Source organism: Colletotrichum gloeosporioides (genome assembly GCF_011800055.1).
Source record: "Colletotrichum gloeosporioides strain Lc1 chromosome Unknown consensus_24, whole genome shotgun sequence".
NCBI lineage: Eukaryota > Fungi > Ascomycota > Sordariomycetes > Glomerellales > Glomerellaceae > Colletotrichum > Colletotrichum gloeosporioides.
Window position 1 is genome coordinate 8138 of NW_025544669.1, and position 13335 is coordinate 21472.

Genomic DNA, 13335 nt, shown 5'->3' on the forward strand with positions numbered 1-13335 from the left:
CTAGTACTTTTTAAAAATTAAGGTTTATATCTAAGTATTAGATATTATAATAATCTCTAAAAAATATAAAATATTTTTAAAAAAAGTAATTAATATACTTAGTTAATAAATATTATATAGAAAACTTAGGTAAGTATAATCTTATTTATATATATAATAAGTAGTAATTTAGTTAAGTTAATAGCTCTAATAATAAGATATTATAGTTTAAGAGGGTAGTACTTAGAGGGGTAGATTAATTATAGTAGTAGTAGCGCGGCCTCCTAATCAGGCTAGCGCGGGTAAAATAACAAAACGACACGGTCAATTTAACAGTAACCGAACAGATGCCTCCCTTTATTGGACTGGGGTTGGTCACGATCCATGGACATTGGAGGCAGCAGCAAAAGAGGAAAAACAATGAAAGGGACGACCCCACACGCGTCAAATCAAGGTTTCTATCTTTAACCCCAAACGAGATAAACTCCGAACACACGCATGACAAGCGTGGGCAGACTAGTGGGACACAAGGCATTCATTCCAGACACAGTTTGGACTGCTTCACTGCCCGTGCCTTGGGTTGTTCTGACCCCTCTACCTAACACTCGCTACCTACAGGGCAGCCGCTAGCAAAACCTTGGACATGCCCGTCCTTCGACAGTGGGAACATACCCAGGTAGGTACCTGTAGGTGCAGGCTGAGGTTGAGGTGCCTTCACCTCTCATTCCCTGCACAAAGACACGCAAGAAGCCAGCCGACCATCATCTCTCTTGCGGGTAGGCTAAACGAGAGTCACAAAGGGCAACGGAAAGAAACGAAACGGAGCGCCATTGGCCGGCCAAGGAGAGATCCATCTGCGGAGTACTTCTGCAACAGTGGGCTTCGATGACACTGAACGCCGCCCAGTGGCTAGGTTTCACTCGTCCATTTGCCTTTTTACCTTTTCCCCTCCGTCTACAGATACGCTATGGTGTGCGTGGTGTGTGCGTGTGTCTGGCATGACGTGCGCCGTTCGTCTCATTCAGTGCCCATCATTGTATGCCTCCAGATTCAACACCACCGCGCAACGAGAGAATACAGCACTCAACTCTGCTTTCGGAGGCCCGGCGTCAGGCAAGGGGGAGAGAGAGATGGAGAGTCCAATGGCCTCTGGGTTCTCGCAGCTACGACCCGTTTGCACGCTGAGATGCGCCGTCCGTCCGCGCCCTCTACCCTTCGTGATAGGCCGACGCTGGAGATTTGTCTCGCCGCGGCCGCTATTGCAGCATGCACGCTTTCCCAACTAGGCTTGGCGTATTTGCAAGTTGCGAGCTGACGGCAGGGATAGCCCCTGTCCCTCCGCCCCTGTACCGTGGAAACTCTGTAGATCAGATACGACATCAGAAGAGACGTTTGGGTTGAATAATGATCGACATATCAGACGGATGCCCTTTTTTTTTTTTTCTTCCCTCCCCCTCTCTCAGCGCGGACGGCATGATGTGATATCAAAGCATCCGCGCTTCGTACACCTATCCCACGGTCTTAAAGGTTAGTGCGGTTCTTGCGGGGCTTTCCATATAACGAAGCCCCGCAAGTACTACGCTAACCTTTAACACCGTGGGATAGGTGTAGGCAGAACCAATACATCATGATCGACTGCGCTGGACAGGTTATCCGGAATTTTCTGTCTCCCTGCGCTCGCAGCGGTGAGCCTCGAGAGGACGGCCAGACCGGCTTGACCACGTCGCCGTTACATCGACCATTCAGTAGCCTGGTCACTGATGTTGAGCTTCACCTGAGGCCGGGCTTGGCCGGCTCCTCAGACCGATTGAGATGACATTTGGTGCCATGGCTTCACTCCAGTTGTTGAGGGGCTCATCTCGCATGGCCTCCTGTCCTGGGCCGACTTGTTGAATTGCACGCCCCCGTTTTTGCGTTCATCATCACCACCACCACCACCACCATAACTCTAGTCGCAGATTGGTGTGGGGGTTTGACATCGTATCCTCGGCCGTCTTTGCGGTGCGTAAAGGCGCCGTGAAACCACACCACCGGGACGGGTACGGAGCGGGAGCAATCTGATCATCCGCGCGGACTCTGCTACAAACTACTGCCCCTCGACGATGCCTTGAGTGTTTCCCCAAGCAGCATCGGCATTCTGCTTCCTCGCGCAACCGCACTTGAGTGCAAATCACGTTGAACACAGTGATAAGACGACATTTTACCCTCTGGGGTGCTGGAAGTCGCGCAACAGGTACTCCTGGAGTTGCCATTCTTCCTGTGTACAAGACGTGATGCTCGTCGATCAGCCCGAACCAATGCAGGCGGCGTTGCTCTACGTTCTGCTAGTAAACAAGCTGGACTTACCCGCCTTCGATCCTACCCGCGTCTTCCAACGGTTGCTGATATCGAGGCTGCCAAAGGCTGTCTTGGATGCATCCTTTACATCGAGGCGCAGGTCACTTGGCTGGCCCGGTGGCAGGTGCTTTCTTCAAGTCAACCACCTAGCCAACCAGGTCCGATATGTGACAAATGAGTCCATGGCCTTCTCGATGTAGTGCTGGCACGGAGGGGTTGGGGGACAAATGGGTATCTTTCAGTACGACGTCTGGCCCCAGAGCCCGACGGTTGCCCAGACGGCGCAAGCGCTGTAGCCGCCGCGATGGTCAGACGGCGTGGAAGCTCTCTAAATTCCCAGAAAACTCCGCGCCGGGCAATATCTCACCGAAAGTTTGAGACGACTCTGCAGCCTCGCGGCATAAATGTGTTGCCGGTTCAAGTCTTTCCACGACCCGTAGCAAAAAAGAGCATCACTTGACGTTGCTGCAAGGGCTAGAAGCAAAATGTGGCAAAAAAGTCGCCAGTAAGCTCTCGAGGCTCGTCACGAGACCGCGGCGCGGAATATGCCATCTTGAGCCAGTTTGGATGACCCCATGTGCGGTTCTTTGTGGGGGTTTAGTCTCTTCTCTCAAGGGCCGCGCGATGCTCCGGCAGCATCACGCACCATCGTCAGCTCACAACACTTGTTGTGGTCTGGGGCTGGGGGTTGGTAGCGGGAGGCGTAGGCCAATCTACCGCCGTCCGCGAAGAAAGGGTTCACCAGATCTCGAGGGGCGCGGGCGGGCGTTCAGAACAATGCGAGATCCCAGCGTTGTAAGCTACTGGCTGCCATACCAAAATGCTGGGACGAGAGTCCAGACCGGCGGGACTGGTCATCCCAGCAAAAAGGCGGCGCGGCCCTGCGGCCAGGAGCTTGTGTTCAGTCCAACGCACTCTCTCCGTGTCCAATGGCCCTGCAGCCATGCCGTTCGAGGGCCTAGACTCTAAAAGATGCGGTGCTCGTCCGGCTAGGGCGTGTGCGTCGTGCGTTGTGTATGAATGCTGATGTTGGCTTCATTGCCTGTGCGAGGCGTAAGGCGCCCGGGGCGAGGCCACGGTCCAAGAGCGCGGAGGTGTTTTGGGCAAAGCGAGGGTGAAGGTGCCAAGAGGAGACGACTGGCTCCCTTCCTCGTTATGCCCTATCGAGGACGAAGAGAACAAGAAAGAAAGGCAGGCGAGTAAACAAGGTTACAAACGGGTCTCGTAGACAAGCTCATTGACCCGCGCAGCGGGTTTCGAGCGACGCCACGCCGCCGCCCCGACGACGGCTCGACCTGGACGAATGCCACACCAGACGGCTTCAAGTTGCCCAAAGAGCTCTAGACGGACTCCAGAACCACGTGTGGCGAGAGTGCACAGGGGTCAAAGGCGCGGCGGGGGAGGTTGAGTTGAGCAAAGGTCGGGCTAGCTCTGCGATGTGGCCCTGCGATATCGCCAGGTCGGAGATGGTGCCCGGTGCCGACAGCCCAGGCTTGCCAGATTCCGACGGATGCCAGATGAGGCAGAAGAATACCAATTAGCGAGGCCAAAAAGGCACTGGACTGGGGACAGGGTCGCGAGCGAGCGTAGAGCGGCCAGTCGGCTGCGACCGGATGCCGTTGCTGGAGCAGAGGTCAGCGAAGACGGCGAAGGCGAGGGCCGTTGTGGTGATCGCCACGAGTTGGAATCAATAGTTTCTTCCTCTGCATCCACCACCGAGGACGAAGGCGGATCGCAGTGCGGGACGGACGGCCAGGCAGCGCTGTTCTGCTCTGTCCTGCGGACACGGAGGGAGACAGCAGCACACGGCGGCGATCCGGGGGCGTCGAGAAGGACGGACCCATGTTCGCTGGACCCGACCTACAGGCTACGTTGCTCGACATCGCCCAGCCCAATGGCAGGCATCAGCAAATCGCGGCTGCCGTCGGACTGGGCTGGCTTTTGGTTCGCGTCGTCGTTCTCCAAGACCGCTGACGAGTGATCACTGAACTTGTCACTGAACTTGGCTTGGGGGAGAGAGAGCACTGAGTGAGTGCATGGCACAGGGGTGCTGTCCCGGACGACAAGCCTTCCGAAATTAATTGCTGCGATGGTCGGCGACCACCTCCCCGAAGCAACCCCTCCCGTGGCGCCACCAGCCCCCGTTTCCATTTTCTGTACGCAGGTATTCATACGGGTGCCTTTGCAGACTGATGAACCGCAGCGGCCGGTCCTCACTTTGGACCGTCACTTGCACCTGTGAACCTCGCTAATCCTCTTCCCTGCTCCCTGCCCGCCGGAAAGATCAGCACGCCAACGCTGTCAACTCTTTCTTCTCGCAACCTACCTACTCCGTATGCCGAGCTTTGGTAGCAGCCTGGGCCGGGGGGTGGTCGTCCGCTCCCTCACTTCTTCTCTCTCCACCACCACCCTGACGGTAGCCAAGCAGAACGACGTCTGCCAGACGCGCTGCAGGGGCATCTTTGCAGCTAGTGATGCGCTGTTACATCGAGCCCATGCCTCTTTGCGCCTTCGCGAGCGCCCTCGCCTTGTTAATCGCACTCCGTGACATTGGCCGATCGTGGTGATGCCTTCAGCTGTGGTGTTCTGCCTCCGTCATGGATCGTCGACAGTCCAACAGGGCTCCTACCGACCGCGTCCCCGCTACTCGGTCAGGCTGCCGCTGCGACACTGCTCTACACGGCCGAACCCATTTGGTGGCTCAGAAACCCGGCGCCAATCTCGACAGGGTCGCACTGCATGGACCGCGGCAGGCCTGTCCTGTCTTCCCCATCTTCGTCCTATCGCTCGTTACGGGTGCACCTATGGAGACAACTTCGATGCAAGTCCCATATGCAGCTGCCTACGGCCGTACCAAACTGCGTATATGCGCGCCGGCAACTACCAACCATGCTTGCCGCTTCTTGCTGGATCGTACCATGGTCTATCGTCACGGGAGCACAATATCACATACGACACAGACCCTGAGGTGCCAGTCGTGGTGGACCAGATAACCTGGCCTGGACCGCCTCCCCCCCCCNGCCCCCCCCCCCCCCCCCCCCCCCCCCCCATGCCAATCGTCTCTGTCCTCGCTTATTGCGGAACTAGCTTCCGCCGCGGAAAGCTGTGTCGAGTCTTGAGCCTCATGAGCATATGTGCGGGACATGCAGTGTGTGATCCTTTGACAGGGCTTCCGTGGGGTGAGTTGCTGGCAAGGCAGACTGCTCTGGCCAAATGGAGCAATCGTTTCGACGTCCGGCCTCGCCAAAAACCGTCCAGCGTCAAATCGTCGCAACCTCATTGCGCCATCCCCAGCCGCCTGGCACATCCTCGCCAAATTGCTTCATACCCGAGGCTTCGCAGATCTCAATGACGATGCCTCTCACAGCCCTCACCTCGTCCGCCGTCGCCCCGTTGTTGAGAGCGCCTCGCAAATGGCCCTTGAGTTGCGGGTTGACCTGTCGCTGTCAGGATGGTCCTAAACCCAGCGGCATATGACTTACATCCTGGGGGATGAGCCCGGCAATGAGCACGTATGACGTCTCTACGGGCGACAGTACGTTATTGTTGCTCAAAATATACCCATACATTAGCCGTGCCGTCAGGCCCAAGTCCTCCGTACCAGACCTGTCCAACTGGCTCATAATCCGTCTAGAAATCTTCCCGTAAGTGTTGTTCCAGAATTGATGCCCACGCTCGATGATCTTCGACGCGGGTGTAACGTGGACATCTTGATGCCGCGAGGTGGGCGATACGGCGTTGGAGTCACCGTCGCATGGCTCATCTAGAAGGTGCTCCGGCGTCACCTTCTTCAATTCCATGAGCGAGTTTATTGCCTGACCAGCGTCAGCGAGTACTCCCCTCCAACCTCTTTCTCAGGGATACCTTGGGTAGACCTCCAACAGCAGATGCTTTTACGAGGGCCTCTCTCAACTTTCTCGACATCATGAGCTGTTCGTCTGCTCCGGGTGTATCATCACCAGGCCCGACACCGTGTCTCATGATATGCTTGTAGACTTTGGGGATCTCGTCGGGACGATTGAGAACCATCAGGGTCGTTGCTGCGATAAAGTACCAGGAGTGCCTGGGGATATGCGGCCGGCATCTCATAGAAGCCATCAGCGCTGGGGTAACAACAGGAGCTAATCCGGATGTCATGATGGTGGTCATGATACACATTGAATGCAAGCCATGAACTCAGGACCATCTTCAGCCGTCAATCACGCTCATGAGTCGGAAGCCCGGAAAAAACGGAAGACCCGATTCTATGACCCGGGGTGCCTCACCTCAGTGCCGGGATCGGGGACGGTGATGTCGGGGTTCGGCAGACGACTGGCCGACGTCCGCGGTTGATTGCATGGGTCCGGTTGGGTGCATTTCCTAGGCCTTCCATCGGAATCGGTCTAAGCTTGTTCCGAGTCTGCTGCCGAACCATCACGTGCTCAGACTAGCACCTGCCGGGGGTGTCCTGCGTCACTGCTCAGGTAATCCACAGCAGTTGAGTGGATGCTTGTCACTAACGTGGCATCTACTACGAGCTCCGACGCACCACGCCAACAGCGCAAACGGGACTCTCTCTGGCTTGCATCAACACCATGGGCACTTGAGGGCCTCCCTCATTTCAACATACAAATCCCGTGCTTTCAGCCCATCCAACGCGAAGATGAGGCTCGCGTGGTACGCAGGGGTAAGTCCCTCGTGCCGCTGGAGAGCTATCCAGCTTCGTTGCATAGCTCCAGCCTCCAACTCCGCCTCTCGGACGACCAACGTGCTGACCCTCAACAGGTATCCACGGCCCTGGCGGCCACGGTCGTCGTCTCGGCCTTCCACCAACGAGCGAACTTTTACTCGGCTATGGTTTACCTCGCGCAGAGTAACTTTTGCTTGCTGGTTCGTCATCCCGTGCAATCGCGAAGAAGCTCCGCTGACGTGTCCAGGTCCTGGTCAACTTCATCTACCTTATTTACGGCACCATGATTTACGGCCTGCAGCGACTACTGTACGGCCCGCTGCGACAAGTCGAGGTTGAGCAGCTTTCAGAGAGGGCGTGGTTCGCGATCACGGAAACATGCCTGGCGATGACAATCTTCCGCGAGGAGATTGGAGCATGGTTCCTCGTCATGTTCACCGCATTGGTGACAGGCAAGGTCTGGGGCTGGATTGGCGACGGACGTGTCGAGGTCCTCGAGCAGCAACCGCCCACGAACCCCGGCCTCTTCCACACCCGACTCAGCATCTCGCTTCTCCTGAGCTTAGTCTACGACATATGGCTGCTCCGATACACCGTCAACACGGTTATCCAGCAAGCGCGACCCAACATGATGGTCATGTTCCTCTTCGAATTCGCCGTCTTGGCGACGTGCTCGGCACGAACCGGAATCCGCTACATGGTATCGGTGATGGAACAGAATATCATCAAGACGCAGACTAGACAGCGTCTGGAGGAGCGCCGAAGACAGGTCCGCGAGGAGCGCGAGGAGCTGCTTCGCCAGCGAGAGCATGACAACGGCGCAGGCGACGACGCGGATCTCCCCCGCGAGGAGGATGTTGACGAGATGGACATTGAGGTTCCGGGATGGGAGGCCAAAGGCCAGTGGATTCTGATACTGGATCTATTTGCTGGTAAGCCGGACGACTCCAGCTCCGCCGACGTTACGCTAACCCTCTAGACTGCGTCAAACTCGCCATTTACCTGGTGTTTTTTGGAATCCTCCTAACCTTCTACGGCCTTCCGATCCACATCATGCGTGACCTCTTCATGACCGCTCGCTCCGTCATCAAGAGGGGCTCTGCTCTGTGGCGCTACCGCAAGGCCGTGGAAGATATGAACAAGTATCCCGATGCCACGCAGGAAGAGCTGTCGCGGGAAGACACGTGCATCATCTGCCGCGAGGAGATGCGCCCCTGGGACCCCAGCGCTGGAGCGGTCGAACGGGTCCGCCCCAAGAAGCTCCCGTGCGGACACATTCTTCATTTTGGGTGTCTCAAGAGCTGGCTGGAGCGCCAGCAAGTCTGCCCTACCTGCAGGAGCCCGGTTGTCGTCAACAACAATGCTGCTGCACCACAAAATCGCGAGGCGGTTCTCGCCAGAATCGGGCTGGGCGGACTCGGAGCTGCGCCTGCGGCCCCCGCTGGTCAGCAACCACCTGCGGACAATGCGCCAGCCGCCCCGGGCGGACAGCCTGTGCAGCAAGCCCCGAGAAACGGTGCCGCCCGGGTGTTCCAGCTCGGCCCACTCCGCCTCGGGTTCGCTCAGGGGGAGAACATGCAACAGCTGGCCCAGCAGATGGGAGTCCCGCCAGAAGCTATCCCAACGCCCCTCGGCCAGGGAGCCCCAGCCGGCCCCTTCACCCCAGCCGCGCAGACGCCGGGAGCCAACAACATGTCGGCGATACGCGGGCAGATTCAGCACCTCGAGCAAATGATCCAACGTGAGGTTCAGTCTCTCCAGCACATGCACCAAGAGCTGCAGACACTCCAGCTTCTCACGGCGGAGTTGGGCCGCATCCGCCAGCTCCAGCAGCAGCAGGAACAGGCGCAAAATATGCTGCCCAACACTGGCGCGGCTCCCGTCGTCAACCTCGGAGCGACTCAGCTGCCGCTCCCGACGATGCCAATGACGCAGGTCCCGATCCACCCAACACTACGGGTGAACGGGCCAGTCGTGACGAGACACGGGGCTCCCAACCACTCCAACGCGATACCCGCTGGCAGCGCTGAGCTCCCGGAGGGCGTCGTCATCCCTCCCGGCTGGTCTCTTCTGCCTCTCCAGCGACTCGACGGTACGGCCGTATCATATGCCCCTCAGCCGTTCCCCGAGTCGGCACCCTCTGCATCAGGCGAGACGAGCACTTCGGAAGCCCCTGCATCCACACAACAATCAACTACCACAGCGCAAGCTCCGGAGACGAGCAGCCCGGCTGCACAGACTGCCGCCACCATCCCCGAGCCTCGGCAAGAAAGTGTGCCCGGCTCCAGCGCGTCTACGGGCCGGACAGAGTCGCCCCCGGTCCTCGCTCCGAACCCTGTGGTCCCGAACTGGGGTGGCGCCAACCAACTATTTGGCAACGGCCGCGGGCTGTCGGGCCTGGGCAATCCGACGCCATCCGAGTCTTCGGCCGACGAAAGGCGAGATGAGCCCGCCACCAGGAGCTCGCAGACGGCCGCGGCAAGAGAGGAGAGTGCGGAGGACGAGCACAAGGGCAAGGGCAAAGCTGTCACGGTCGAGGAGGCCGAGGACGACGAGTAAACGATGCGGGACAGTAGGCATAGTCAGCGGCGTTCGGGCGGATCTGGCCTTGGTGTAAAAATCATACCACTTTTGTAGGAATACTAGCGCATGTTTTATGCAAAACAACAAGAATGACCAATTGTTGACCCGAAGATGTGTCAGGTACGTGGTCCATTAGACATCATGACTACTACGCGCGCCGCTGTGGTTGGACATGATGGAACATGTACCCCTCGCTACTCCTGCGCCCTGTCCCCCAGTCGTTCCAACATTTACTCGTCGCTAAACATGCCAGTTGCTATAGTACAGCACAGCCAGCAGCTCCTCGCCTGTGCACCACCGCTCAACGCTTCACGCAAGATCAATGCTGCTCGATTAGATATTAGACGGGATAGCTCACGGTTCATCACCCACCAGCTCAAGTGTCGAGCACGTCGCGCTCCTCTTCCGTGGGCAGTGCGGGCGTCTCCCTCAACGGCACGTCTTCGCCCTTCTCCCAGGCGGCGCCCGGGCCCTGATAAGACGGTTCCGGAATGGCTGACGACGACGACACGGTGCCGGGGGTCCGGGCTGCTGTCGAGTGATCCATCTCACCACCAATATTGCGCACAATGCTCGAGGCAACGCCGCCTTTCACCGGCTGCGGGCTGAGCACCACCCCTCCAGATGACTGCGCAACATAAGTAGGTGAAAAAATACCCTCAGAGCCGAACGGCAAGGGGCGTGTTGGGATCTCGCGACTCACACCCTCAGGACCTCCTTCACCACCAAGCTTCTTCAGCAAAGCCTCAGACTGCTGCTTAGCCAGTTTCTGTAGCTGAACTGCTGGGTCCTTTTGTATCCGCGGCACGTTAGTCACATCACAAAGACAGTCTGCGGGAGTCCACCGGATTCCATGTACACATACCCAGTCAGACTGCGGCGGCACGCCATGGGCGGCCGGCAGCTCCTCCTCCTCGTCGCCTTCGCTGGCACCAGGGCCGCCACCGCCCCAGAACTTTGGCCGGCGAATCGGCGCGGGAGTGACTGGAAGACTTGGTCGGTCGACTACGCTGGGGAAGTCGGTGAGCTTGAGCCCATGCTCCTTTGCCACCTTCGCAACAGGTGTGCCGCCCACCGACCCTTGGCTCCTCCCACGACGATGCTTCTGAAGACCCTCGACGTAGCGCTCGATCTCGGGCACTTCGTCCCAGGCATTGGTACGCGTGAAGGCGGTCCAAGGATCCGACGTGGCAACTCTGATGGTCGGGGTGGCTGGGGTGCTGGGCTCGCTCTTTTGGCCAGTCGTCGATGATCCTATAAGAGACGGCTCAGCAAGAGCCTGGAATGCGGATGACGCCGTTTTCTCACCAGTTGGTGTGCTCGAGGGCTCCTCGGCCGTTGGCGATGCCATTTCCCCGGTAAAGATGCGGGTCGGTTTGGGCTGGTTCACCTCCCAGGGGAAGATGGCTCGCGGCTTCTGCGTCGGCGGCGCAGGCTTCTCCTTGGGGACCTCGTACCACATGTTGCGCGGCGGGCTCGGGTATCGTTCGGGGGGCACAAACGGAGCGGTATCCTGAGACATTTCATACACCTGCGACGGAAAGTTGAGAGCCTCCGGCCTCGAATCTGCGGGGGGCGGTTGTCTAGGCCGCTTAGTCCAAGGTCTGGCACAGGTGGGCAGTGAGGAACATACCTCTGAGCATCCCATGCTGGCACGGGGGGATGGCTTGGCTCTCGCGGCTGCTCCGCAGGTGGCGGTGATGGACCTCGCTCCACGGGCGCTGGAACCTGCTCTGGTAAAGTCTCAGCTTGCGGTCTGGGAAAACCCTGAAAAGACTCGCTGGAAGGGAGTAACGAGGGGCCAGCCTGATACGCAATCTCAGGCCGAGGTCCTTGACCGGGGTCACGGGGCAGCGATCCATGATACTGGTGCGGATGGGACGGGCCATGGTCACGGGCATCCTGTGGGGGAAGGCAGCGCGACGCGACAATGCTCACCCGTTGGTGCTACATGAGCAACTTGCGGCTGGAATTCTCCCTTGGTGAAGTACTGTACGATTTCCGGGACGTTGTCATGCTGTGGCGGGGCCGCAGCTTTCGTCTCCTGAATTTGACCTCCGTCAGCATCTGATATGGACAAGTGGTTTGTGGGACACACCGTGGCTCTGTAGTGGCGATCGTAGACGGCCCACCACCTGCCGACCATGTCCTCGAAAGGCGAGTCGGTCTGGCTCGGTTGGCGGCCCTTGAACCAGGGCTTGTCGGGACCAATGAAGTGGACCATGTTGATGCTCGACTGGAAATGCCGGTAGGCAGGGACGTATTGGTAGTGCGCCGAAGGAGTGACGTTGTAGGTGAAGCTGATGCGGTTGTACGTGTTCTTGAAGTGCATGTTCAACAAACCCTGGTCGGCGCCGTCGAACGAGATCCCTCGCTCGGCCATGGCCATGAGCGCATAGTAGTCGCCCATGTTGGGGCTGAGCACCATGACACCCGTGTTGAAGAGGTCCGGCCAACCAATGTCGGGTGCCGCAGAAAAGGGCGCGGCGATGTCGAACAGCTCGTCTGGAGCCCGGTACGCAACGACATCGGCGTCAATGTAGACAATCTTGGAGAATTGGGTCTGTCTCCACAGGTTGACTTTGGTAAAGGCGGAGTGCAGATCGGGGCGGTTCATGAGGTAGAGGTTGGCGGGTCGGTCGTTTCGTATTCTCGGCACAGGAATTACGTGGTCGTAGACGGCCTGAAAGCCAGCTTGTGTTTAGCACGAAGCTCGGAGAAGCTCAGAGGGTGGCGGGAGTGGAGATATTCGCACGGAAGCTCAGCTCACCTTGAGTTCGGTGATGACCTCAGCGGAGACGGTATCGAGCGTGACCAAGACGGCGAGCTGTCTCGAGGTGTCGGCATCGCGCAAAGAATGAGCAAGAACTAGTGCGCCTAGCACCAAAAGTGTGAGCAACGACACAGGAAGCGGATTGAGCGGGCTGGGCCTACCTGGAAGGTATGTATCGTTCAACAGGAGCTATGGAAGGCTGGCAATTAGCTGTTTGTTTACTTTTTGGGGGGTTTTGGCAACGACGGTTGGGCCCCACGAACCGTTGCATAGACCTGATCGCCTCCGCGAAGGGCCGCCATTGTGAAGACGAGGCGTTCCGAGATAGACACGAAGCTAAACGGACCAAAAAAACAACAACATAAAAATAAAGATAAAAATGAGCGAGACAAAGACAGGTGCGGGTGTCAGCGAAAGGCCATGGACAATATAACACAAGTGCTCCGTCAGAATTGGTGGTGTAGCACGGCAAAAGTTGAAGTTGGGCGACTGATGGGAGGTGTGTGGCGGGGATAGGCGCCGTGCGCTCTGGGCCCGGGTCAAGGTCCAGGTCCAGGTCGAGTCCACTTGCGGTGCGGAGAGAAGAGGAGGCGTGGAGTGTTCGTAGGTGGGAGCAGAGCTCCGAGGTGGGCACACGACGCGAGGAGGCCGGGGGTACCTTGCTGTCTGTGCTCGTGTTCAGTTGGTGATGCCCCAGTGATCCTTGGAGGCTGCACGAGGAGAGGAAGGGAGGGGAAAGAGGAGACGAAGAAGAAGCAGGCGACCCAGAGATTATGAGTAGGGGCGAGGAAGTTGTTGACGTCCGTTGCAAGCGAGCATGCGTGCAGGCGGGACGGGAACTGGTCGGTTGATGTGTCTATGGCCCGTAATTATATACCGTTAGCGAAGAGTACGTGTTAGTCGCGATACGATGCTATGGTTTTTTTTCCCCCTCACCCGCGAGAAGCTTCAGATATCATCGCACAGCAAAAATGAGTGTGTAGCGTGAGGAAAG

General features: G+C 57.9%; 3 protein-coding genes across 3 annotated transcripts; 1 reads left to right on the top strand and 2 right to left on the bottom strand.

Annotated features, from left to right (window-relative positions):
- Positions 1 to 5576: 5576 nt before the first annotated feature.
- GCG54_00012577 (uncharacterized protein) lies at positions 5577 to 6453 on the bottom strand (the record flags this gene model as incomplete). The annotated part of the gene is made up of 3 exons (XM_045412453.1): positions 5577 to 5759; positions 5799 to 6131; positions 6181 to 6453. 3 exons carry the CDS (start codon positions 6451 to 6453, stop codon positions 5577 to 5579), a joined length of 789 nt encoding a protein of 262 aa, XP_045267158.1.
- A 505-nt stretch (positions 6454 to 6958) lies between these two features.
- GCG54_00012578 (ERAD-associated E3 ubiquitin-protein ligase HRD1) lies at positions 6959 to 9544 on the top strand (the record flags this gene model as incomplete). The annotated part of the gene is made up of 4 exons (XM_045412454.1): positions 6959 to 6982; positions 7081 to 7185; positions 7233 to 7917; positions 7965 to 9544. The coding sequence occupies 4 exons, from the start codon at positions 6959 to 6961 to the stop codon at positions 9542 to 9544; spliced, it is 2394 nt and encodes a 797-aa protein (XP_045267159.1).
- Positions 9545 to 9944: 400 nt separating this feature from the next.
- GCG54_00012579 (Glycogenin-2) lies at positions 9945 to 12643 on the bottom strand (the record flags this gene model as incomplete). The annotated part of the gene is made up of 7 exons (XM_045412455.1): positions 9945 to 10196; positions 10272 to 11151; positions 11202 to 11470; positions 11520 to 12251; positions 12339 to 12445; positions 12503 to 12530; positions 12605 to 12643. 7 exons carry the CDS (start codon positions 12641 to 12643, stop codon positions 9945 to 9947), a joined length of 2307 nt encoding a protein of 768 aa, XP_045267160.1.
- Positions 12644 to 13335: the final 692 nt, after the last annotated feature.